At 40.7% G+C, this 25,690-nt stretch overlaps 1 protein-coding gene across 7 annotated transcripts in view; it reads right to left on the bottom strand.

Annotated features, from left to right (window-relative positions):
- The window catches only part of Npc1a (Niemann-Pick type C-1a), a 205,208-nt gene that overhangs the window by 51,778 nt on the left and 127,740 nt on the right, over positions 1-25,690 (bottom strand). For all 7 annotated transcript variants that reach the window (XM_033380368.1, XM_033380367.1, XM_033380370.1 and 4 more), the window contains exon 9: positions 23,748-24,038. In XM_033380368.1, coding sequence (XP_033236259.1) covers positions 23,748-24,038 — 291 coding nt within the window. The remainder of the gene's footprint in view (positions 1-23,747; positions 24,039-25,690) is intronic.

Genomic DNA, 25,690 nt, shown 5'->3' with positions numbered 1-25,690 from the left:
ACAAGAGGTGGCTAAAAAATTCTTATGCGTTCCGGCCACATACACTGCGTCGGAGAGAACATTTAGCAAAGCTGGGCAGACCGTGTCGGACAGACGCTGCTGTTTAAACCCAAGGGTTTTGGAAAAGTTTATGTTCTAAATGTTGGCTCTAAAATCAGACTAACGAAACTTTTGTAAAAACTTGTATTTGTTGGCCACCATTGTAACCATTGAAAGTTTGATCTCGACTTTGATTTTTATAACGATTGAAAATTTGATATAAGTGATATATAAGCCCTCAAAAGAAGCCTTTGTAAAAACTTGTATTTGTTAGCCACCATTGTAACAATTTAAGTTTTGATCTCGACTTTGATTTCTATAACGATTGAAAATTTGTTTAGTAGTTATAAGTGATATAAACATTTGTATATGTAACAAACCTTGTCTATACTTTTCTTTTTTAGTTACCTATACCTACATATCATAAAACAAATAAATATTTCGAAAACTAAACAATGTATGGACTTTTTATATACATAAATTTAACCTAATAAGGCCCTCTTAGTGACATTCTTGCCAATTTATATGTATCTATAATGGGCTTTTAAACACCCATCGGCCGTTAATGGGTTAATTTCATTTGCTCTCAAAACATCGAAAACATCGATGTTCGCAACCATCGATGTTTCTCCAGCTCTAGATTGCTGAGGATAGATCAATATATGAAGAAGTCTAGGCAGGAAAGCATGGATTTTCGAAAAGGTGGGTAGTAGGTGGGGAGCAGCAATGAGCATCTGAATTGGCCCCAATTGCACAGCGTGATGTTGGTAGTGGGAAATATCCTTCTGAACAAGTACAGCTGCTCCTCCTCTGGCCTTGTTGGATGGGTGGTCGAATCTGTAAAACTCGTATCCGTAGAGCGTGTAGTTTTTTTCTTTTTCGTTACGGCGGAAAGCATCCGCGAAGGATATCCCGCGCTGTACTGCCATTGATGGGACATTTCTCACCTTTTTGGCATCTTGGTGTTTGCGTAGAGACTTTCACGGCGGATTGGTGATTTTCAAGCATCATGACGTAGATCTTGCAGGATCTATCATATGCTGCATGCTTTTCACTGCAGTTTGAGCATGAGAGGTCGTCCTCGGTCATGGCGTTGCATTCGGGGCTACCTCTCCAGTGGTCCTCGGCGCATCTGCCACACACTGGTCGCTTTAGACAATAGTTTTTCGTGTGAGTAAATTCAAAGCAACGGAAGCACTGCCTCACGCTGTTGTTTTTGTGGGACAGCTCCATTTGCAACCGTTGTCTGCCGATTCTAGCGATCTTAAGAGCTTCCTTGTTGTTAGGGGTCTCGGCGAGGTCAATAAACCAGACGTTTTGGTTGGGTGGTTCCTGCTTGACTCCATCAGCACTGATGAAAGGGTTCTTCCTGGACTTTGGGTGTGCAAGTTGACCACTCGATGTCCCAACTTCTCAAATGTAGATGCTGCAAGATTTTTTGCCGCCACCCCGAAGTTTCTGTCCTCGGACAGTCAGAAATGGGTGTACTGCACCCGCAGTGAATTTAGGATCCTAATTATCATTCTATGGGTGTCAACGTCCTTTGCGTAAATACGGAGGTCCCCTAAGGGTGCCGTGCGGAAGTTTTGGCGAAGTTTTACCTTTTTGTGTGAATAGATTAAAAGCTCAGATCCACGACGTTTCTTGGACGACAATAAGAGGCTGATGTTGTGGTTGACGTGATAGCTGTCGTGACGGTCGAAATGGTAGTGGTTGGTGGTCCAAACCCTTGCAATTTTCTTTGTTTTGTTCTACATATTTTGATACGTTGTATACACGTGCAATAAAAACTATGTACCTTAAAAAAATATTCACTGAAGAAAATGTTGAAAAATACGAAGAAAAATCTGACGTTTCTATTATTTTTCCATAATTGTACAAAGAGAATAAAGAGGATATTTTATTCGTGTCGACGCAATGGTATTCCTGTGCAAATACCTAAGAATAATTAAACGCCAAACAACTAATTTTTAAAACAAAATTTTTCACAAAATATTCATGTTTTCATATGGTTGTTACGCTGATTATGCTTTAAAACACATCGTGACAAAAAACGGTTGTGCCGTTTTGGAAATTTTTTAGCTTTTTGTTTAGGAGTGCATAAAAATGAACCAAAATAGTTTTCGGTTTAATACGATTTTTTGTGGGGGATGGTATATACTGTGATACAGATTCGAAGGTATAGCGAAAGGTTCGAGTTATGTTTACGAGCCCGAGTTTTAAATTAATAAAACCAGAAAACGCCACAACCAGTGTGTGGCAGATATTTTCGCTTATTGAAAAGGATGAAGAGCTTATCAACTACGTGTGCTTGGTGTAGAGAGCAAATCAAACGAGGAGGAACGTTGTGAGTTGCTGCGGACACCGCAACTCTACGATTATACCCGATACTAAGTCAGTATGGCCCTCCTCCGGCAGACGCCGCTAATATTAAACGACACGACAAAGAGTGCGTGCGAGAGAGACAGAAAATCAGTCTGAGCGTGACGTCGGGCGCTGCGTAGCCACTGCAAATTGATTTGTTCCTTTTGGCTATAAAAATGATCTGATCTGATCCAGATTCAGCAATCTAATAGATATGGTCATTATCTATGATTCTGCGTTTTTAGTTTTCTCAAATCTGCAATATTGTGGATGCAACAGATTTTCGTCCTTTGTGGGGGCGGATGGGGGTGGGGCGAAATTCTGAGATATACGTTTTATAGTGACATCTTAAAGGAGTGTGTGTACCAAATTTGGTTACTCTAGCCTTAATAGTCTCTGAGATTTGTGGTTGCCTCAGATTTTCGTCCTTTGCGGGGGCGGAAGGGGGTGTGAAGAAATTTGGACATGAAACGGTCAAGGTCCGATATCACAGGAGTGTGGATACCAAATTTGGTTGCTCTAGCTCTTATGGGTTCTCAGATCCTTGAACTCATATTTTGCAATTGGCAAAACCGACAATGAAACCTGTGAGTTAGAGTGAGACAGAGCGAGAAAGAGTGAAATTGTTTTCGTGATTCTGGCTATAATAATTATACGATCTGGTTCAGATTTTGCACTCTGTAAGATATAGTCATCTTCTACGATTCTGCGTTTTTAGTTTTCTCGTATCTTTAAAAGTGGAAGTGGGCGGGGCAAAGTTTTGAAATATTTTTGGAGCAGTGACATATCACAGAAGTCTGGATCCAAAACATCGTTGCTCTAGCTCTTATAGTCTTTGAGCATTAGGCGCTGAAGGGGACGGACAGACGGACAGACGGACGGACGGACAGACGGACAGACAGACATGGCTCAATCGACTCGGCTATTGATGCTGATCAAGAATATATATACTTTATGAGGTCGGAAACGATTCCTTCTGGACGTTACACACATCCACTTTCACCACAAATCTAATATACCCCAATACTCATTTTGAGTATCGGGTATAAAAACCTTTGAAACCTATGTCAACAAACAATTGAACGAATTTGTAACAATTTGTCGAGAAAGGGTGCAGCATTTAGGGAAAAGATCTGCTGCCATTAAATGTATTTGTCGATTCCGCGGTCAATGCTGCAGTTCAAATTATAAATATATTGAAATTAAAAATAAATTGAAATTAACTAAGAAGAGGCCGTCAGCCATCGGGTGCTACAAGGAGATAAACGGATGACGTGTCGGCTTGTCACAACTGTAAGCTCGGAATGGGACACAGGCGTCTCGGGTTCGTGGCTTGCCCTGAATCAGAGACGACTGTGCCGCACCCGCCGTAACTGTACACACCGGTGGAAGTGCGACTATACTCTCCTCGTGAGGGCGTCTGGAAACAGGTCCTGGTATGGTCATGTCTCTGCCAGGCTGCGGGCTAATTGTAGTCGGGCGGAGAAAAGAAAACTTTCAGTGAAATAACCCCAATCAAAGGTGACACTGTCATATGCCGAGGGATGCATGGCCGAGGAGTGCTCGGTCGCTAATATGTGGTCTCTGGATACCTGCCGACCTCCAGTTTAAATAGAGCTTCCCGGGGCACGGGGTGACTAACTCCTTCCCACCTACTCGTGGGACCAACAATGCCAAAATCAAAAATAAATACCAAAAACACCGCAAAGGAGCTCGGTAGTCCTCTTAAAGTGCCGGATGGGAATACCATCCCTCTTCAACCGCATCTGGGAAACCAATGGTGGAGCCATTGCGCTGCTCTCTTGCTCCACCTAGCGAGAGATGGAGTCCTCATTCAGTAGCCCTGGATCCTCGGAAACAGAGTCTCCGGTCTGGGGACTCCTGATATAAGCTATAGTACGTAGCTGACACCGCAGGTAAAATTCATACCTGAATTCTAGCAAGAAGAGAGTTTCACTTATTTTCGATCCCAAATTTCAACAAAGAAGACTAAACAGTGGTGAGCCTCGAAGGCCAGGGGTGCTCCCTGCGGATCTACTCCACGTACATGGGTCACGACCAACCCAACCCCCTCCACATGCGCTCCAGACGATAATCGCAGATTGTGATGCCAAGGACACCGGCCTGATCGTAGAGTGCGACGCCAACGAACATCACTACCAGTGGAGAAGCACTGACACAAACGAAAGGCGTGCGTATCTTTTCAGTTACCATCTGACCAAGGCAGGCAAGCCCTCGCACACTGCGCCAAGAGATTTCAGAACCATTAGTCTATCGTCTCTCCTTCTAAAGGCGATGGAACGGCTCCTATGGCTGCACAGTCTGATCTCAGAGTCCCAACATGCCTATCGGAAAGGAAGATCCACCGAAACGGCCCTACACTCGATCACATCGATCATCGAAGCGTCCCTTAACTTTAAGGAGTACAACTTGGTGGCCTTCTTCGACATAGAAGGCGCCTTTAATAACATCCTTCCGACCGCCATCACTGGCGGACTGACGGGCCTGGGGGATGATTTCCGGACGGTGAGCCTTATCGATCAAATGCTACAATGCAGGACGGTTGAGGCATCACTTGGGACGTCAACGTCCACCAGATTTGTCAGCAGAGCCACACCGCAGGGCGGAGTCCTCTCGGCCCTCCTATGGAACGCGCCAGTTAACGAACTGCTGCGGGATATAGAGGGGGGTGGCTGACGCGTTGTGGCGTATGCGGACGATGTTGCCATAGCATTCTCCGGTCAATTTTCGCAGACGTTGTGTGAGTGCATGACAAGTACTCTCACGAAGATGTCGAGATGGGCAGATAAATGCGGGTTGGGAGTCAACCCGTCTAAACCGCAACTTGTGCTCTTCACTAAGAAGTACCAAGTTCCGGTACTGATTCCCCCAAAACTCTGTGTGGGGAACCGCTAGCCTTTAGCAAAAATGCCAAGTATGTTGGCCTAATCTTCGACAGTAAGCTCGATTGGATAATGAGCATAGAGGCTAGAGTAAAGAAGGCCACAGTGGCCCTCTATACATGGAGGAAAGTGGCTATACACTGCCATCATACGACCAATCATGCTATATGGAGTGGTAGTATGGTGGCCAGCCCTAATGAACTTGTCTCAACATACTCAGTAGAGTTCAACGCATGTCAGAGCTATGCATAACTGGATACCGTGCTGGGAACACTTTCCGCCCTCAGAATGAAATAAGCTAAAGAAGCGGCTTAAATAATAGCGAAAATACCTATCGGCTGGCCTCGCTCAGCTTGCGTTTCGTTCGTGTGTCAAGAAGCGACGTTACGGTCTATTATAATAGGGGAGTTAATTAAAACATTGGAGCATCGTTCGTCTTCGTCGTCGCTCAGTTTGCTTACCCAGTTCGTTCGTGTGGAAGACTTCTCAAACGTCATTCTCTTAAATTTGTGGAATTTTTTTCTGGACGTTGACATGCAATGAATGCATCTTGCAAGAGGCGATGCAATTACTGCAGTCAAGTGGCAGTCTGAAACCAGCAGAAGACTGTTACGCACGCATGCAGGAAAGATAGCTGTTAGACTAATAATCGAGGAAAATTAGCACTAAATTTACTAAGAGAACTAGGCATGCATTCAAAATACAAATATCACTAAAATTACTAATTACTCTAAAGGTGTGTAAGGATTAGTAATTTAATAACAGGAAGAGAATTAAATGAAACATTGTTTGCCGCTTTGTCTTCGGGGCAAAAGTTGTTTTAACTGGCATTATTCTGCGCGCGATTAGCATTTGTTTGCCGTACGCATCGTACGCTTTTTATCGTGGTTCGAACTTGATACGTCGAGCCAAAGCTTGGCTGTTTGTGGCGTGTGCTTAGAACCGTTCAAAGTGCTTTCGGTCAAGTGTTTTGAGTCAAACCTAATCCGTTTATGCGTTGATATTGTTAAAGAATTTATGCGCTCTAAGTTCGAAATTATTCTGTTTGATCGCAGTGCATTTAATTCCAGCATTTTATTGCCGCAGCAAAAGCTCTTAATTACCTCTGCCCTCAATTGGAATAAAACTAGAAATAAACTGAGCCAACGTTTATTTAAGTTAATCAAAGCCAAAGCCGGACAGAAGTGATCAACACACGTGTCTCCGTGGAAAAGTAGGAAAAACGGTAGATTCAAGAGTTCCTCTATGGGTAAAAATTTGTTTTTTTCTTAGCCCTTGTGATTTTGTTTCTGTTTCGCCCATAGGGCCCTGGCCACGATCGGCAGCCCACCCTCCAAAGTTCTGCACCCATACCATTGCGGTGCATAGGGGTCATAGAGAAAAAAATACATGTATCTATAACTTTTCTCTCTATCCTTTATAGATTAAGCCACATTTTTCATTTCCATTAATTTTGTTTGCTCTCATTGATTTGCCTACTGGTCAAAATTAAATACTTTTGTTATATTTGGTAGGAAAACTTGTGTTTGCTAGTTGTTTCCTGATTATGTGGTAGAATACCTAGTTTTGAGTACCAAAAAATATACTGAAGTTATGTTAGCAATAAATACGGAATAGATTTATAATTTCTTAGTGACATGGTGACGTAATGGGGTAGGGTGAGAAGTATAAGGATTGCTAGAACCTTCTCACAACTGAAAATAGATAGATAGAAAATAGATTTATAATTTCTTAGTGACATGGTGACGTAATGGGGTAGGGTGAGAAGTATAAGGATTTCTAGGACCTTCTCACAACTGAAAATAATGGTAATTGGGTAAAGAATCGTGTGGGTCGACTACCAACTCCAAACTTCACGCCACCGACCTTTTTGAAACTGACATACGAAAGCCCCTAGTACCTTCTGGTGCGCCCTATGTATAATTGTACCGTTTACTTTCCGTGTATGATAGGAATAGGCATATTGTTGTCTTCGGAGTTAGCTCCCTGAGTCACGGGATTCTGTTTTTTTAAGTTTATGTAGTAGGAGTCGACACGCGGTCAAACGAGCCCATTCCCCAAGTTACCGAATGAGCACGGAACCAGAGAATACCAACCGGCAGGGATTTCGACATCACCTCCGATCCATGCCCTACTGACATATATATCTAACTTTATATTACACAGCTTCAAAGAAATAGGAAAACCAAAGTTCAACATGTCTTCGACCAGCAATAAAAACACCAGGTCGTCTATGGATGGATACCAATGTGCATATATTGGGGCCATACCTGTGGTGGAGCGGTTCGACTTCGCAAGGGACACACTATTGCACAGATATGGCGCTTCGAATGCAAATCAGAGTTCAGACTCTCAAGGTCAGGACAATATTTTTGGGTTCTCAGGAGCATTACGAACCAGCAGCCTGATAACAAGTGGACAATTTCGGTGAACGTAGAGTTGGCAGATCCAGCATTCCATCGACCTCAATAAATCGACATGTTGCTTGGCGCAGACTCATTTTTCGAGTTGTTGTGCAACGGGCAACTCAGACTCAATAATGGAGTGAAAACTCTCCTGGGATGGGTAGTTTCTGGACGAAGCAAGCAACAACAATATTGTAAATATTTTGTAAAAAACGTGTCCAATTTGAGTTCAGGGCATTTAGAAGTTCGCCGGCACTTCAAATCTGATCCCATATGCGTGGATCTTCGAAGTGGCTAAGTGCCGATTCTTATCGTTAGAGCTTAGAAGTCTGAAAGAACGTCAAGCTCGGTCATACGTCTCCAACAGCCTATATTATTCCACCAGGACCGCACTATTTCATACCACATCAATGCGTTCTGAAGTGTGATAGTACCTCAACCCAACTTCGAGGAGTTTGATGATGTACAGATTTTTCGTTTATGTACTGTCACGTACGGAACGGCTTCAGTTCCATTTCTTGCCATCCGTTGCTTGCAAGAACTTAGAGTTCGTCATAGAGGCAAACATGAGATCGGTTCCGTCCAAGTTTTAATGGGTGTTGAGGATTCATTGCCCAATCAGATATCTTTTCATTTTTCGTCGTACACTAAATTTGAGTACTTGCCTATGTGTACTGGTTTTTGAACATCGGCAGGGAAAAAGAGCGCTCCAGGGAGGTAACTGTAAGGGAGTTGCAGAAATCGTCCCTCAAATTGATGGAGATGGTTCAACGAAAAAGGCGCATGCTCCTCTACCTCTCGATGCCAAGTTTCCAATTCTACTGCCCGCCAAGAGTCACTTAGTTAAACTTTTTTTGAGAAATTTGAACAATCCAAAGACATTAGTTAGTCTGCTAAGACAGAAGATTTGGGTCGTAAATGCACGTCAGGAATGCACTCAGATAATTAGGAGATGCATCCACTCTTTTCGCTACAAAGCGAAATTGATGAGGCAGATCATGGGAAATCTGCCGGCAGACAGGTTTAGAAAAGGTCGTCCATTCCTGATTTGTGGCGTGGACTTCTGTGACCCTACTATCGTCTCGCTTCAGATTCGAGGACGTCCGCCCATCAAAGTGTATATTTGTTTGTTTCCCTTCCAAGGCCGTCAATTTAGAACTTGTCCCGGAACTGTCAACTAATTGTTTTTTTTCTGTCGTTTAAAAGCTTCATCGCAAGACATGACCTTTCGCATAGGATGTATTCCGACAGCGGCACCAACTTCGTCGGAGCCTGAAACGAGCTGAGGAAGCTGCAGAAAGCATTCGAGGTACAGCACCCCAGCCTGCGGACGTTCGCAGCGGAGCAAGGGGTGGACTGGAAGGTCATCCCCCCACGAGCACCGCACTTCGGTGGTTTGTGGGAGGCGGCGAAGCAAATCGTCGTCCGGCAGATCGCCGACACCGCGTGCACGGATGACGAGTGTTAGCCAAGGCAGAGGCCATTTTGAGAGGTGCTCACGCCAGGCCATTGTTTGATCGGCCAGGCCGTTCGCTCGCTGCCGCAAGGGTTCGAGCCAGACGCACGCACCAGCAGCGGTACCACCTTTACCCAGAGGTGGCAACTGCTTTCAGAGCTCAAACGTCGGTTCTGGCAGTCCTGGTCCAAGGACTACGTCCACAGTCCAACGACAGGCGTCGTCGAAAAACGGATGGAAAGGTCAGGGTAGCCGAGGTGCGGATAGGAGGGGACGTAATTAAGCGCCCAATTCACAAGTTGGCTTAGCTGCCAATAGGTTGAAGTCCGGTCATTCAAAGCCGCCAGAATGTCGACAAAATTTGAAATAAATTTAAATTAAAATAATTTAAAATTAACTAAGAAGAGACAATGAAGTCGTTACATCAGTACACATGTATATTGTTTAGAGTTTATCGTTAAAGCATGAAGTTTGAACCATCCCCTAGATGGTTACCATCGATCCTAACTCTGGGAAAGCTTATTGGGTGGGTTATTCCTGATCTTGTGGACATGTTTCCGCCCGTGTCGCTTGGTAATTTAGTAAAACCAGCCTGTAAAAGAGTCTTAGGATTAAAAAATGCCGCCAACTTTTATTGTTTATTGTTTCGAGTTTATAGTTCAACTATGACCAGCTAAACTGTGTAGAAAGAAGAATGTAAAAATCGTCAAATTATCTGCTTCTGGAAAGTTAGCTAACACAATTCAAGGCTGAAGAAAGTTGACTTAAATTATTCATCAAAGAAGATTTGACGTTGGAAGAGCAAGTATCAAAGGAAAAAAGATGGAAAAATATATTTTAAAAAGATATATGGAAAGATTCATGGTCGGAGTAGTTTGAAGGACAGGGAGAAAGACGGAGAGGAAAGTAATACCTAGTCGAGCGGGATGGAACAGCAATACTGATAAGGCCAATGAGGGCCGAGGATTTAACCTCATCTAGCAGAAGTTTATGGAGAAAAAGAATTCCATGACAAGTCCTACGGCTTTCAAGAGAGTGCAAGTTAATAAGACGCAGCCGACTCTTATAAGAAAGAAGATGACGAGAGGGGCCCCAATTAAGACCGCGCCGGGCAAAGATAAGGAATTCTTTTTGAACGGACTCAAGCATATCTTGATATTTTTAGTAGTGGGGTCACCAGATACAGGAACCACATTCCAAAATAGGCCGGGCAAGAGAAAAGTAGAGTAGTTTAGTGGTATTGGGGTCAGAAAATTTTTCGACCATCTTTTCCCAGGAAATGCTATTAAATTTAAAGTGAAAATGGTAAGGCCTATTGCGATGGAACGTTGCATTTGAAAATTTTAAGACGAAAGAGCGTAGAGATCCGATTGAAGGAATAACGGGGACACAGGATCGACATTAGGACTCCTGAATTAGTTAAAACCAATTAGTTAATAAGGGCCCGATATTTACACCAACATAACTTATTCACGCAAAATTCTACAGTATTCGTAGGTAAGAAACATCTAAAATATAAAAGTTGAGATCTATTTATTTATTTATTTTAATTAACAATTATCTGCTAATAATGGAGCTAAGGAGGAAAGAAGATAAGTTAAAAGTTTGTTAAATTTTGGTGATTGTAAATATTACATTCTATTAGCTTCGGTGATAGTTCTGACATAGGGGGGAATAGATATGACAGAGAAGTTATAGCTGTCGTTTATAAAATATGTTACGTATGGGTAAGCGGATTGGCCTATAAGTACGGGTAGGTCTAGATGGAGCGGCAAAGTCAATCTGGCCCAAGAGAGTTTGGCAGTCAACAATCCCGAGAAGGAGCTATAATCAGCAACATTTTCCATCGGTTTGCCGGCATTAGCAACCTACTCATCGATATTACGCGTGTTTTTCTTTGAAATCGTCGTCCCGCTTTTAGGTGTTTGCAAACATTGACGTTATTGCGGACTCTGTAAACGACATTGCACTGCCCGCAGATAAAAACAGGGTTTATTTGGAGTGTAGTAGTGTCACTACTATATGCTATTAGGAGGGCTTGAGCAGATCGAGTACTTGTACGGCACTTGTAAGACAGTGAACAACGATCGCGATGGTTTGAAGATCATGTCCTGACCCTGAAGACTTGGATATATTCGTAAAACACTAGATTTGGTAACTGTACTGCAAACACAGAAATGGCATGAGAGACATAATGATAAATTGCTGTTGGTACCGTCTCGTCTTTCAACTTTCAGTCGAAGAGTTTCATCTAAAGAGTCTAAAAATCGATCATCTCTGTCGCTTTGATGATCTCAGGTCAACTGGAAAGCCAAGCAAATGCATTTATTTATCTCGCACTCAATGCATGCTCTTCTCGTAAGACTTTCTGTGTTTTTGCAGTTGAGCAGTTAGTACCGTGTACTGCATTAATAACCATAGGTGTTCAAACGTTTCTGCTGTGCCTGATGAAGCTTCAACTTCGCCAAACCATTAGGTCACTGGGCGCGGATTAGAGGTCTGCATGAATGGCAAAAAATCAGAATTCGAATTTACAATAGGCAAAATTACTTCAACATTCAAACGACTTGGCACGAATTTAATGCATTGGGGGAGGAGCTCTTTTCGAACTCATTCGAATACATTCTATTTTTTTGCAGTTACTTTTGGGGCTCACCCAGTGGTTTAAACTTTTGAGAAGAAAAATAGATATATTTGTGGTTAAATGATAAAATAGCTTTTTTGTGCAAGTTTTGCTTAAGGTTTCAATTTTAATTTTAATTTAATTGTTTAATTTAATGATTTTTTAATTTAAATATTCAGATTTCCGGCTAAAATCAGTTTTTTAGAGCTACATAGCTGTTCGGGCCAGCCGCCGTCACTTGCCATTGTCACTTTAGACAATAGACGAATAAGCAGAGTGAGCCGCCTATGCATTGCGCTGCTGCGCTCTCTCGCTAAAAGGACTCTCTGCAGCCGCCACTTCGGCAATTACTTTGATCTGCCGCCGTCGTCTATTTTTAGTTCTATGCTAATCTCTCGCTGGATTGGTTGGTCGACCTATCTCCTAAACATTTATCCGGCCGGGCAAAAGAGCAAGCAATCGGCTTCAGCTAAGCCGCTTGTATAAATAAATATTATAAAGTTTAACGAAGTTTTGTTGTTTTAATTTGGAAATAAATAGGTGGCAAAAAAGCTTGGCATCTCAAACACCAGCTATAATATAGCTGTTTTGAAAACGCATTCGTTCGTTCTCTTTCGTAGTGATCAGACGTGTTTTTGTTTTGCGCTCCGCATTTTTCCTTTTGTTTTGAATAAACAGCCGGAGTTTTCCTAACTAAATTCTAAGTATACTTTCTAACCAGACAACAATCTGGAAACCTATTCATTTACGCGAGTGCATGCCTTTTGATTTGTGTTAAAATATTATTTAACTTTTTATTTTTCGGCGTCGGCTTGTGTTGTGTTGTGTTGTTGCAGTGAGTGAGTATTGCATTGCAGTCCGCTCTCGTCTGGTAGCTTTTGTTGTTTTATCTCTCTCTCGCTATCACCTTAACTTCAATAACTGTTCTTTCTCTCTCGCTCTTTAAACTTTCTGAGCAATAGCGCTCTCTGTCTAGTAGCTCTCGCTATAACCGCTCTCCACTCTGCTCTCTTTTTTTTCTTACCAATTCCGCTTTGAGCGTTGTCTGGCACATTGGTCTGATACCAATTTGTTTTGAAAATTTTTAATTTTTTTGATTTTAATTTTTTTTTTGCAAAATTTTCTTAAGAAAATATTTGAATAATAAAAATAAAATGGAATTCGCTGTGGTCTGCGCCAAAAAACCTGCAAGAAGCAGTTCACTCACGATCAGCCAAATGTCCCCTGCTGGCTCTGCGACAGCGTAGTCCACGCAAAATGCGTGGGATTTTCTGGCCTCGTGAGCGATGCTATAGCCAAACGTAATGGCTTGCATTACAGTTGCGAGGCATGCCGTGCGGTGGAGAAAGACATGGTGGCTTTCATGAGGCAGACGCGGAGTGGCTTTAAGGAGCTGACCGTTGGTTTTAAAAACCAATACGATCGGCTCCTAGCCATGGAGGCTCAGTTTAGCGGTTTAAAACTGCTGAATGAGTCTCCGAGGCGCAAAAAGGTCACCCCGCGGGACCTACAAGTGCCAATCGTCACTCAGCCGCGCGCCGCCGAAAAACTGGCTCCGACCACTCCAAGTGTGCAGCAGTTGATCTCGTTTGCCACTCCAAAGGCAACGACAGCTTCTGGCGATGCAGATTCGGTAGCCGAATTCATCGCCTCGGAGAATGTGCAGCCAAGTACGTCTGCAGCGTCCGTGTCCGTGGTGTCCGCAAGTTCGCTAGTTGTCCCGTCCATCCCGATCCCACCAGTAAATAGACGTTCCGGACCTCCGGATATTGCCACAACAGGTACTAGACCTGTGGTGACTAAACCACTGGTGGGAGTCCCACCAAAACGACAAGTTTTTGTTTCACGGCTGGCCCCTGACCTCACATCTAATGATGTAACTGCTTTCATTCAAAGCAAAATAAAAGCCGTGGGTTTAAAGGTGGAGAAATTTAACTTCTCTTATGCCAGGGAGATAGCGTCGTTTAAGATAAGCATCTCCCCAACTCAATTTGACACCATTTGCTCCACCAAATTTTGGCCGGAGCATTTGGTGGTGAAGGAGTTTAAGGCTAAGAAGAAGAATAGGCCCCCCATATCGCTTCCAAATCTTTCCAGCGTGCCACCCTCAACCTCAACTTCCTCTTCCTCAACTTCCCGTCTTGCTCCAACCTTTCCAAAAAACTAACTTCTCTTTTAGTAACCTATCAGAATGTAAGAGGCTTGCGTAGTAAGCTCAGCATTCTTTTCCGGGATAGTGTTGCATTTGCTTCCCACGTTATTGTGTTTACTGAAACCTGGTTAAAGCCGGACATTCTTAGTTCCGAGGTTTTGGCAGGTCGGTACACAACTTTTAGAAAGGACCGTTCGTCTCGACGTGCAGGAGGGGTTCTAATTGCAGTGGACTCTTACTTCACGTCAGAACACTCCACAGTCCAAGTTCAACAGGAACTGGAATTCCTGTGTGTAAAACTGATTCTTCCCGCTTTCGCTATATTCATTACTTGCTCGTATATCCCACCTTCTTCGGATATTTCAATTTATGAGCAGCACTTGTCCGATAACTTAAAGATCGTATGATAGTTCTTGGTGACTTCAACTTGCCAGGAACTGTTTGGTCTTCGGTAAACGAGTCTAGTATCCTAGTGCCCATATCACGACATGACTTTGTTGACGGCTTGCTTGACCTGTCCCTGTCTCAAGTCAATCATGTGAAAAATTCCTTGGGTCGATTGCTTGATCTATGCTTTGTATCGGATCCGACCATAGTGTTGTTAACCCGAGCCCTTCCGCTCACTATACCTGAAGACGCCTACCACCCTACTTTCGAGGTGTCGCTAGACATAGGACCAACTGTATTGGATCGGTCGAGTAGACTACCTGAACGTGTCCGCTGCTTTCGTAAAGCCGAGTTTGCGAAGCTTAATAACCTAATTAGGGATTTTGATTGGTCCGCTTTGTACTTGTGCACTGATGTCACAAAAGGCACAAACATTTTTTACAATGCTCTTGGCACATTTTTTGATTCTTGTGTCCCGCTTTCTTGTCCGATTAGATCTGGAAAACCCCCTTGGTTTACCAAAGAGTTATCCTGTCTAAAAAAATTAAAATCAAGACTTTATAAAAAATTTCAAGAAGTGGGTTCTCCTACTTCTCACTCTCGTTATGTAATAGCTCGGTCAAACTTTTCAGTTCTTAATGCTCAATGCTATAAGAACTACCTATCTCGTTGCAGGATACGTTTTACTCAGGACCCTAAACAGTTTTACTGCTTCGTAAACAGTAAGCGTAGAACGTCCGCACACCCATCCTCGCTATCATTTTGTAATACGTCGGCAAATAATGATCAGGCAATTGCCGATCTTTTTGCCCAGTTTTTCCAAACCAACTATTCTGAGGAACGCTACTCTGGTCAACCGTACCCATACGGATTACCGAGGTCGAACGGCATTTTCAGTCCCTTGTTAAATGAATATTCCCTACTTCAAGATCTTCGACTAGTTAAGCCGGTGTTTTCACCGGGTCCAGACGGGGTTCCAGGTTGTGTACTCAGGTACTGCGCCGAGGCTCTGTGTGGACCATTGCTTAAACTATTCACCCTGTCCATTGATTCCTCTTGCTTCCCCCCAATCTGGAAGGAATCGTTTATAATTCCTCTCCATAAAAAAGGTAGCAAGTCTGATGCAAAAAATTATAGAGGTATAGCAAAGTTATCCGCTATTCCCAAATTGTTTGAGAAGGTTTTAACTCCGCACTTGCAACATCTCTGCAAGTCACTTATATCTCCAACTCAGCATGGATTTATAAGGCGGCGATCAACCACCACGAACTTGTTAGAGTTTACCTCTTTCATTATTAAAGGCTTTCAAGGTAACTTACAGACGGATGTTATTTACACCGACTTTAGTACAGCATTCGACTCTGTAAACCATTCCCTTTTAGCACATAAACTTGACCTTTTAGGGTTTCCGCCCAACCTCCTGAGATGGATTTCTAGCTATCTTTGTTCTAGGTCTCAAAGAGTCCTCTTCAAAAACTCCCTCTCTTTACCAGTAAAGGTTTCTTCGGGAGTACCACAGGGCAGCCATCTAGGCCCCTTACTCTTCACACTCTTTATTAATGACTTGCCTTCAGTAATAACATACTCTCGAGTACTTATGTATGCGGATGATGTTAAACTCTGTGTCCAGTACAAGGACATTTCATTTCATTCTCGCTTGCAATCCGATCTCAATAGCTTTCAGTCATGGTGTTGTGTAAACTTGTTACACTTTAATGGCTCGAAATGCAAAGTGCAATCTAATAGATATGGTCATTATCTCTGATTCTGCGTTTTTAGTTTTCTCAAATCTGCAATATTGTGGATGCAACAGATTTTCGTCCTTTGTGGGGGCGGATGGGGGTGGGGCGAAATTCTGAGATATACGTTTTATAGTGACATCTTAAAGGAGTGTGTGTACCAAATTTGGTTACTCTAGCCTTAATAGTCTCTGAGATTTGTGGTTGCCTCAGATTTTCGTGCTTTGCGGGGGCGGAAGGGGGTGTGGCGAAATTTGGACATGAAACGGTCAAGGTCCGATATCACAGGAGTGTGGATACCAAATTTGGTTGCTCTGGCTTTTATAGGTTCTGAGATCCTTGAGCTCATATTTTGCAATTGGCAAAACCGACCATGAAACCTGTGTGTTAGAGTGAGACAGAGCGAGAAAGAGTGAAATTGTTTTCGTGATTCTGGCTGTAATAATTATACGATCTGGTTCAGATTTTGCACTCTAGAAGATATAGTCATCTTCTACGATTCTGCGTTTTTAGTTTTATCGTATCGTCGAAATTGTGGATGCCACAGATTTTCGCCCTTTGTGGGGGCGGAAGTGGGCGGGGCAAAGTTTTGAAATATTTTTGGAGCAGTGACATATCACAGAAGTCTGGATCCAAAACATCGTTGCTCTAGCTCTTATAGTCTTTGAGCATTAGGCGCTGAAGGGGACGGACAGACGGACAGACGGACAGACGGACGGACGGACGGACGGACAGACGGACAGACGGACAGACAGACATGGCTCAATCGACTCGGCTATTGATGCTGATCAAGAATATATATACTTTATGGGGTCTGAAACGATTCCTTCCGGACGTTACACACATCCACTTTTACCACAAATCTAATATACCCCAATAATCATTTTGAGTATCGGGTATAAAAAAACACTTACTCTAAGAAACAAATATTTACAAAATTTTTAAATTAAAACAAAAACCACACCAAAACCCAAATATTATTAAAAATTTGTAAAGTCAAAAATATATTGGAACAAGTAGGTTCAGTTCGAAGTGTTAATACAGTGTTTCATAGTGTTATAATTGAATATAGTGTGGTGATTGTAAATATGTGTACTTATGTACAATACGTGCATGATGTGTAATTACTGGGAGTGTGGGTTGTTAAGATCATTTAATTCAATAAGTCCCCCAAGTATTTTGTGAGTTACTTAGAAAGTATAGACTTTTGAAAGACTTATGCACTTATTTGTGTGTAATATTAGTTTTTTCGACCTTGCTATGACAATATTATCAATCGTGGAAAAAAGAAATAATGAATTATAATAATAATAATAAGAATTGTGATAAGTTAAACACTGGCACAATGGGCGATTTAAGAAATCTAGTTAGAAATAGTCTATCTCAAATGTTCGGTTCCCGCTAAACTTTTGTATGTCTAACTAATCAATATTTACACAGCTGTGCGCTCGCAAAATGAAAAATCTCTACCGAAAACTTTTTTCTTCTTTGGCAACACGTCAGCATTGTAACATAATTAAAAAAAGGTGATTTTTAATTCACATTGAGTTATTGCTGTAAGTAGACAAAGTGGTCATATGTATGTATATTTTTGTGTGTTCTGTCCACTGGTAACGGATATTTCCGTGTAGTGAAACTAGTGATTTTGTTTAATTTAATAGTTTTGAATTTTGTGGTTGTTACATATATAATTTGTCTGCTAGTTTTTACTTTTTTTTTCTTCCTTTTTTGTAAAGTGAAATGTGGACACTCATGGTATCGAATTAAAGCCGATGGCGCATATTCATAATCTTAAAAGTCAGAAAACGTTTCTTTTTCTTACAAAAAAGAAAGAAATATCATTGCATTGGGCATTGGGGTCAGAAAACAGTACTTTTGTCACTATTAGCACCAAACTTGAATTTGGCAAGTCTTCTTTAAACAATTTTATACAAAATTTAAAAAACGTGGTTCAATAAATCGGTTCCTCAGGAAATAAGTGGAAGAAGCCCCCAAGAGACCGTCAAAGTAGGATCGCATTCTTATAGGATATCATAAAGGAGTTTATTCACTCGGTAAGTACCGATATTAGCACCAAAACTGTACGGTGGTATCTTCAGGAGACAGGACTTAACGGTCATCGACTAGCAACAATACCACTTTTGATACAAAACTGCTCCAGACAAGGCGCCGTGAACTGCTCTTTGCCACTGTACAAAATTGGTCAGGAATTTTTTTTTTCAACTTCGTTCTTGTATTGTGCTATGATTTATTCAAGAATGTTGGATTTTTCTAACGATGGGTTATTTTAGCTAAGATAAGATATATATAGTGGGGCCAGGAAATAGTCCTGGAAATAGTCCTAGTTCAAATCGTGTATGAGAAAAGATAATAATAGGCAACATCTAACTATTCTAATCGAATTTAAACTAATCTATATTTATGTAGTATACTATAAACATGGGTTGTGGGTTGATGCAACATCGATGCAAATAATATTTCTTGCCGATGGTTTCTATTACAGCTACTCAATATATCGCTCTGATCGGATTGAATTAATTGTATGTTTCAAAACATTAAGACAATATAAGCCAACAACAAGTATTTAATATTCTTTTTACTAAATTAACGATATTAATGGATATTGGCTAGAGTATTCTCTTGATTCTGAAATTCATTTTTTTTGTGGTATTTTGATTATAGTTTGATTATATATTTGATTATAATCATGTATAAGTTTAAAACCAGTCTCGGCTGTAATTTGAAGCATCTTTAATGACTTCATTATAATGCCATTCTAAAGGATCTTTACTTAGGAGGCCTTTGTAAATGTTGAGCGATCGAGCACTGGCAGCAAGAGGTGTTATAATGGGAAATCTTTTTCTTTTAATTTTTAGAGTTTCATAGACATTTCGACTTCCCCGTCGTCAACATAAAATGACAACATTTGTTCGACCATTTTTCTTTACTCAATGTAGGATTCTTACAACCATTCAAGTGCAATGTTTTCACAAATAAGGACTGCAAAAATTATGCAGATAGGGACATTTGTATATGCATACATATGTAGGTAAAGAAACATTCAAAGAACATCTAAAAACGAGCGGGAACCTTGGTTTTCCGCTGGTTTACATTAATACGCAGTTAGTAAATATGTAATCATATGATTTATGTAACCTTTACCATGCTTTTTTATACATAAGCGTCGGAATCGGTAGGGGAAACATAGAGTGAAAGATCGCTACTTAAGTTCTCATGTTAATTCTTGCACTTCGCTTATCATCTTTCCATCTAATGACCTATTTGATTCACATTTTATTATATATCTCCTATACCTCCAACGAGGAAAAATAAATCTCGCTTCGACGGATTAAATAATAAATATTACAATAAACGTCGATAAGTGTGGTAAACTAATAATTAAACCTCAATTTTAAAGGAGTTAAAGGGCAATCCCTCGCATCAAAAAGTAAATCATGTCAACGTCCAATTATGGGAAAAAAAAAAAAAAACAGTGCCAGCAAAGTCCTTTAAAGACGTCCCAGCGACGAATGAATGAGCAGTCAAAAATTTGGGTAATTGGAATGCTATGTTATACGCATTCATTTCGTTTTGCGTACTCCTTCATTCTAACTCGGACAACTGAATGCTGAAAACAACGAAGCCAACATGCAGTCGCATTGATATATATACATACATATATATTCATTCATATTCGCAGTCATTCAACTCAATTTAATTCTAATGCATTATGTTTTGAATGAGCCATGCATTTTTCTAGAGCATCGTCGATTCCCTGCAAACGCTCTGCAAAGATTATTTCGCCAGGGGATTTAATAATTTTCTGAGCATATCTTAATGGATCCGAGCTCTGCTCAGACTTAATTCAACCCCCTTCTTCATTTGCTAAGTCTAACATTATATGGCTTGACTTCCACCGATTAGATCTCGAGCAAGGCGTTGCATACCTTCAGGATGGAGCATATAAATAAATAAATTCACCAGAACTACTGGTCCCTATGGAAAGAAGAACGATATTAGAACTTAATTCCATAAATCATAGCTAGTGGTGCAGCTTAATGTAATTCTTCATTATAGTTTGCTAATTGCACTGCCCACTGTACGAAACGTTAATGCATATGCTTACATATACATATGAAAGCAATATTTGTTTCTCGTCTTATTCCTGAGGCTACAACAGAGGATGTTAAACAACATCTTTCCTCTAAACTTAACACTTCGCCTGTTGATATAGTTGTGACTAAATTTACATTTAAACATAAGCGCAACATATCATCATTTAAAATTCTTCTCCCTGATTCTTTACTATCCAGTTCTCTAGAACCGTCAATATGGCCTGAGCACACAATTGTGCATGAGTTCCTTCTCAAAGATTCGAACTCGAATCCAAGAATAACCGAACATGCTCCAAAAAACTGATGTACTATTTTTCCATGCACTATCAGAACGTTCGCAGTTTGCTGGGAAAATTGCGTCAAATTTATACTAATAGCGCGTCCTTTGATTTCGATGCCATCGCGTTTACCGAAACCTGGCTTAACTCCTCTGTCAATGATCATGAAATTTTCATTGATAGTTAAACTATTTATAGAATGGACCGCCCATCTTTTGCAGGTGGGGTTCTGATTGCAGTTAAATCTGTTTTCTCATCTGAGTTATTCCCATTTAATAACATTCACGGAATTGAATTTGTTCAAAGTTCGTGTTGGCTCCGCATTTTTCTATTTAACCTGCTCTTACATTCCTCCCAGGTCTGATGCTGAGCTTTACTTACACCACCTCTCAGCAATTAATATTGTTGTTTCTGCATTAGGGTGCCATGATCGAATTATTGTCATGGGGGACTTAAACCTCCCATTTCTTTCTTGGCTGCCTTGCCATAATGACTTTATCAATGGGCTAACGGATAGTTCCCTTGTCCAAATTAATGCCGTTAAAAACATGAGGGACAGACTTGACCTTGATCTCGTTTTTGTTAACGATGGTTCTCTTGCTACGGTATCTAGAGCAAGTCCAATATCTCTCCCTGAGGATCCTTACCATCCAACTTTGTTGATATCACTAGAGTGTACACAATCTGGATGTGTTGACAGTTCCATGGCTCCTTGTCACATAAAGTGTTTTCGCAAAACAAACTTTATCGATTTAGATCTACATCTCTCGCGTGTTGATTGGTCGTTTCTTTATTCATTACCGAACATAGATGCAACTGTTAACTCGTTTTATAGTTCTATTTACTCCGCCCTAAATACGTTTGTTCCAGATATCACTGTACCTGTATCGTCCAAGCCTCCTTGGTTCTCCAAGTATTTATCATACTTAAAAAATAATAAATCCCGGCTCTATAAAAAGTACCAGAAGTCGGGCTCCACGTTGGCTTTAGCTCTATACTCCTCCGCTCGCTCTCTGTTCCTTGCCGTCAATAGTCAGTGTTATAATCATTACCTTTCACAATGTAGTAGAAACTTTCGTAGTGACCCTAAAAAATTCTATTCGTTCGTTAACTCTAAGCGCAAGTCAAACGTTTTTCCTCCGTCCCTTCATTACCAGAACAAAACAGAAGCTTCTGCTGTTGGTATTGCAAATTTATTCGCTAATTTATCCACTCCGTATCCGTACCAGCTACCTCAAGCTAACAGCATTTTGCTGCCCTTTTTCGAGGAAAGCGTTGTTCTGGAAGGTTTGTCATCTATGGACATATCGTTTTCTGCGGGTCCAGATAAGGTACCAAGTTGCATCTTAAAACACTGTGCCCAGTCCCTTTGCAAACCCTTGACCTTTACCTTCAACCTCTCCTTGGAACAGTCTTGTCTCACAATAATTTGGAATGAGTCCTATATCATTCCGCTTCACAAAAAAGGTTCAAGATCAAACATTGAAAACTATCGTGGTATCGCAAAGCTTTCCGCCATCCCGAAGCTTCTTGAGTTCCTGGTCACCCGGCAACTGCAACATCTTTGTTGCAGCTTGATATCTCCGTCGCAACACGGTTTTTTCAGACATCGTTCAACATCGACTAACCTTCTTGAGTTTTCTAACCTAATCCACCGTGGTTTTCAAATTGGTTTGCAGACGGATGTAGTTTTTACTGACTTCAGCAAGGCATTCGATTCTGTGAACCATGCTCTGCTTATTCACAAGCTCTCTCTATTAGGGTTCCCAACGAATCTTCTAGATTGGATTTTGTCCTATCTCTCTAACGGTACTCAACGTGTTTTGTTTTCTAACGTGTTGTCAAATACTGTTAATGTTACTTCAGGTGTGCCACAGGGAAGTCATCTGGGCCCGCTTCTGTTTATTTTATTTGTGAATGACCTTCCTCAAGTTATAACATACTCTACTACACTAATGTATGCTGATAATGTCAAAATCTGTCTTTCTTCCTCTGATTGGTATTTGCACACACGCCTTCAACTTGATCTAAGTGAACTACTATTGTGGTGTTCAACTTATATTCTTTTTCTGAACCTTTCCAAATGCAAACTTATGACATTTTACCGTCGCGCTCCTCATTTTGTCTCATATGTTCTAGGAAATCATGTCCTTGAGCGAATTTCGAGTTCAAATGACCTCGGAGTCCTTTTTGATCATAAGATGTGTTTTAACACCCATATAGCTGCAACTGTAAATAAAGCCAAGGGTGTTTTAGCGTTCATCAAGCGTTGGTCCAAGGAGTTTGACGACCCGTACGTTACGAAACAACTGTACATCTCGTTAGTACGTCCTATATTGGAGTATTGTTCTTGTGTGTGGAGCCCGCAGTATAAAGAACAGCAGGCTGTTATTGAATCCGTGCAAAAGCAATTTTTAATTTTTGCCCTTCGGAACTTAAACTGGGACTCAGGTAGAATCTTGCCACCCTACCGGTCTAGGCTAAATCTTATTGACCTGTCGTCGTTGCACCATCGCAGAATATGCAATGGCGTAATGTTCGTGCACAAGCTCCTTCTTGGGACTGTTGACTCCCAAACTCTCTTGGGTCAGATTGACTTGGCCGTTCCATCTAGACCTACCCGTACTTTTAGGCCTATCCGTCTACCCATATGTAGAACTAATTATGCTGATCATGAACCTTTTAGGGTTTTATGCCATAATTATAACTCCCTCTGTCAAACCCTATCCCCTGAACTGTCTCTTAAACTAATTGCATGCAATATTTATAATCATTTAAATTTAGCTAACTTTTAACTTATCTTTTTCCGCCTTTAGTAACTAAGTACCATTATTAACAGATAATTGTTAATTTAATAAATAAATAAAAAAAAAAAAATGCATGGCAGTAGCCTATGTTATGCCGTTCTTTCGAATCTTTATCTCCCCGTTTTTCGTTTTCTTCTCACAGCAGAATTTAAGCTGTTCTCTCGTTCTTTCATTTTTGGATCTTATTCACAATTCAAGGGCTCAAAATACTATAGCTCTTATAATCTGAGATATATGGGCCAAACAGGACGAACGGACTGATTCGGATATTGATGTTTGATCAAATATATATATTTTTTATGGGGCTGCATATACCAAAACAAATTTAATAAGATCAGATAATTTGTATAGCCAGACTGATAGTCTTTATCTTCCTTTCATCATACCGTGCTTAGCGAGATTTAAAATTGTTCATAGAGAAACACGCATGAAAAGAAACGGAGTACCTTGTATTTTAGTTTTCGTCATTATGTACTTACATTGAACCCATTATCTTCCTCTGTTTCTTCTAATCGACTTAAATCATCTTGAAAATATCCCCATATAGACTGAATAATGCAATCTGAGGTATTAATATCACTTTTCTCATCTGATAATGGAGCATAGCATATATCATTTAGAAATGTTCCATTTGCATTTATATTTTTGATCTCTTCTTGAAGATTAAAAACCACAGTAAGGAAATCTTTATGAAACACTGGGCCAAATGTAATAGGTCCGTTTGATGTTTTATGTATTATGTTTGGTAGGTTTACAGCTTTGATTATAATCTGAAAAAAAAACCATAATTTAGTCAGTATGTTATATCGGAATTAAGTTATTGTATATAATATACATATATCGAATGCGAAGAAAGAAAGATTATATAAACTTTATGAGGTCGGATATGGTAGAGATATATTTTTAAATTCGAAGATAATAGGTCGTTAGGTGGAAAGAGGATAAACAAAGTTCAAGAATTATAATTTATAATTAACATTAGAACATGAACATGACTAGCGGTGTGGTTCCTTTTCCTATCTCCATGACAAGTAACCAATTGAACTCTCTCACTCTCCCCTCCCTGCATTATCCAATAAAAACAGTTGCCCGGAACAGAGCACCGCAAATTAGCTGCTTGCCAAATAGCAGCTTGTCCTGCTAAGCGTTTTCTCGAAGCTCTCTCTTCGTCATCTGCGCTGGGTTTTATTTAATCGAAGTAATTAGTCGTCCGATTGGGGATAAAAACCAGTATCTCCACACCAGTGCTGGCATAATTTCCGAGCCAATATAAGCTAGATTCAAAAAATATATTCCACAACTGGCTAAAACCGAAAATAAATAAGCTACAAATTAGGCTAAAGACTAAATAGACTTTAAAAATAATTTTGTGGTTTTAGTGTTTTGATTTCAATAAGCAATAAATTAAGAACATCGTCAACTTCGATATTATATCCTATCCTCTTTTGAAAACGAAATAAAATGGTATTTGGTAAATAGTAAAATCTCTTCGCTCGTGCGTCAACCATATCTCACATGCTTCAGAAGATAAAAATACGACGATGACGACCGAAACGTATTTTATAAAATACCCATATGTATAGATGTAGGTTTGGCAGCCCTTTAACCAGCTGATGAGTACCGATCTATCGCTTGGGATAGTGAAAGCTCACCGAGGATTCCTACAATTTGCGGGCTCGTCTTGGTTAAAATCACAAGTGAATTTTTATTTGTGTAAAAGTTGCCAATACCATCAAGTTTTGAGCATTGTGAAATTACGACGAACGAAGCAACGAAGATCAGCCGAAAGCAGGTGCCGAGAAGCTGTAGTGAGAAACGCAGTAAAGAGGATGAAGAACGCAAAACGACTCCATTCGTTTTCGTCCAAAGTGCAGAGAGCAGATTACCTCTGCTCGACGAAGAGCTACAAAACGACGAGGCTACAGAACGACGCAGAGACGAAAACGACGCAGACGACAACGACAAAAAGAAGGCAAAGACGAAGATCGAATCGTTTGTCTTCGTGTATTGGAAAATCTCACACATGATGTCTGTATACGCAAGTATAGAATTGATTCAACGAAAACTATATTTTAGCTAATATTGTCATATTGGCATATGGGCATATATGTTATATATGAGAATAAGCGGTGCGCGCTATTATTATTTTTTGCACCTATGATAGGTTCTCTCTTCTTCTTTTTAACTTGCTCTCGACTTCTATTGGATTCTCTCGCAACTTTATTCTGTACTTTCGGGAAAATTCTCTTTATTTTGCTCTATAATCCATCATTTGTTGTTCGTTATTTTTTATTTTGTCCATGTACCGCAGTTGCTTTTTAATTTTATTATTAATACTTTGTTGTTCAATCTCAATTTTAATTGAAACGAAGGGGAACGTTATGAATTGCTGCGGACACCGCAACTCTACATTTATAACCGA

The sequence above is a fragment of the Drosophila pseudoobscura genome, chromosome 4 (assembly GCF_009870125.1).
Source record: "Drosophila pseudoobscura strain MV-25-SWS-2005 chromosome 4, UCI_Dpse_MV25, whole genome shotgun sequence".
Lineage (NCBI taxonomy): Eukaryota > Metazoa > Arthropoda > Insecta > Diptera > Drosophilidae > Drosophila > Drosophila pseudoobscura.
The sequence above is the reverse complement of the archived record's forward strand: the minus strand, read 5'-3'. Positions and strand labels throughout refer to the sequence as shown.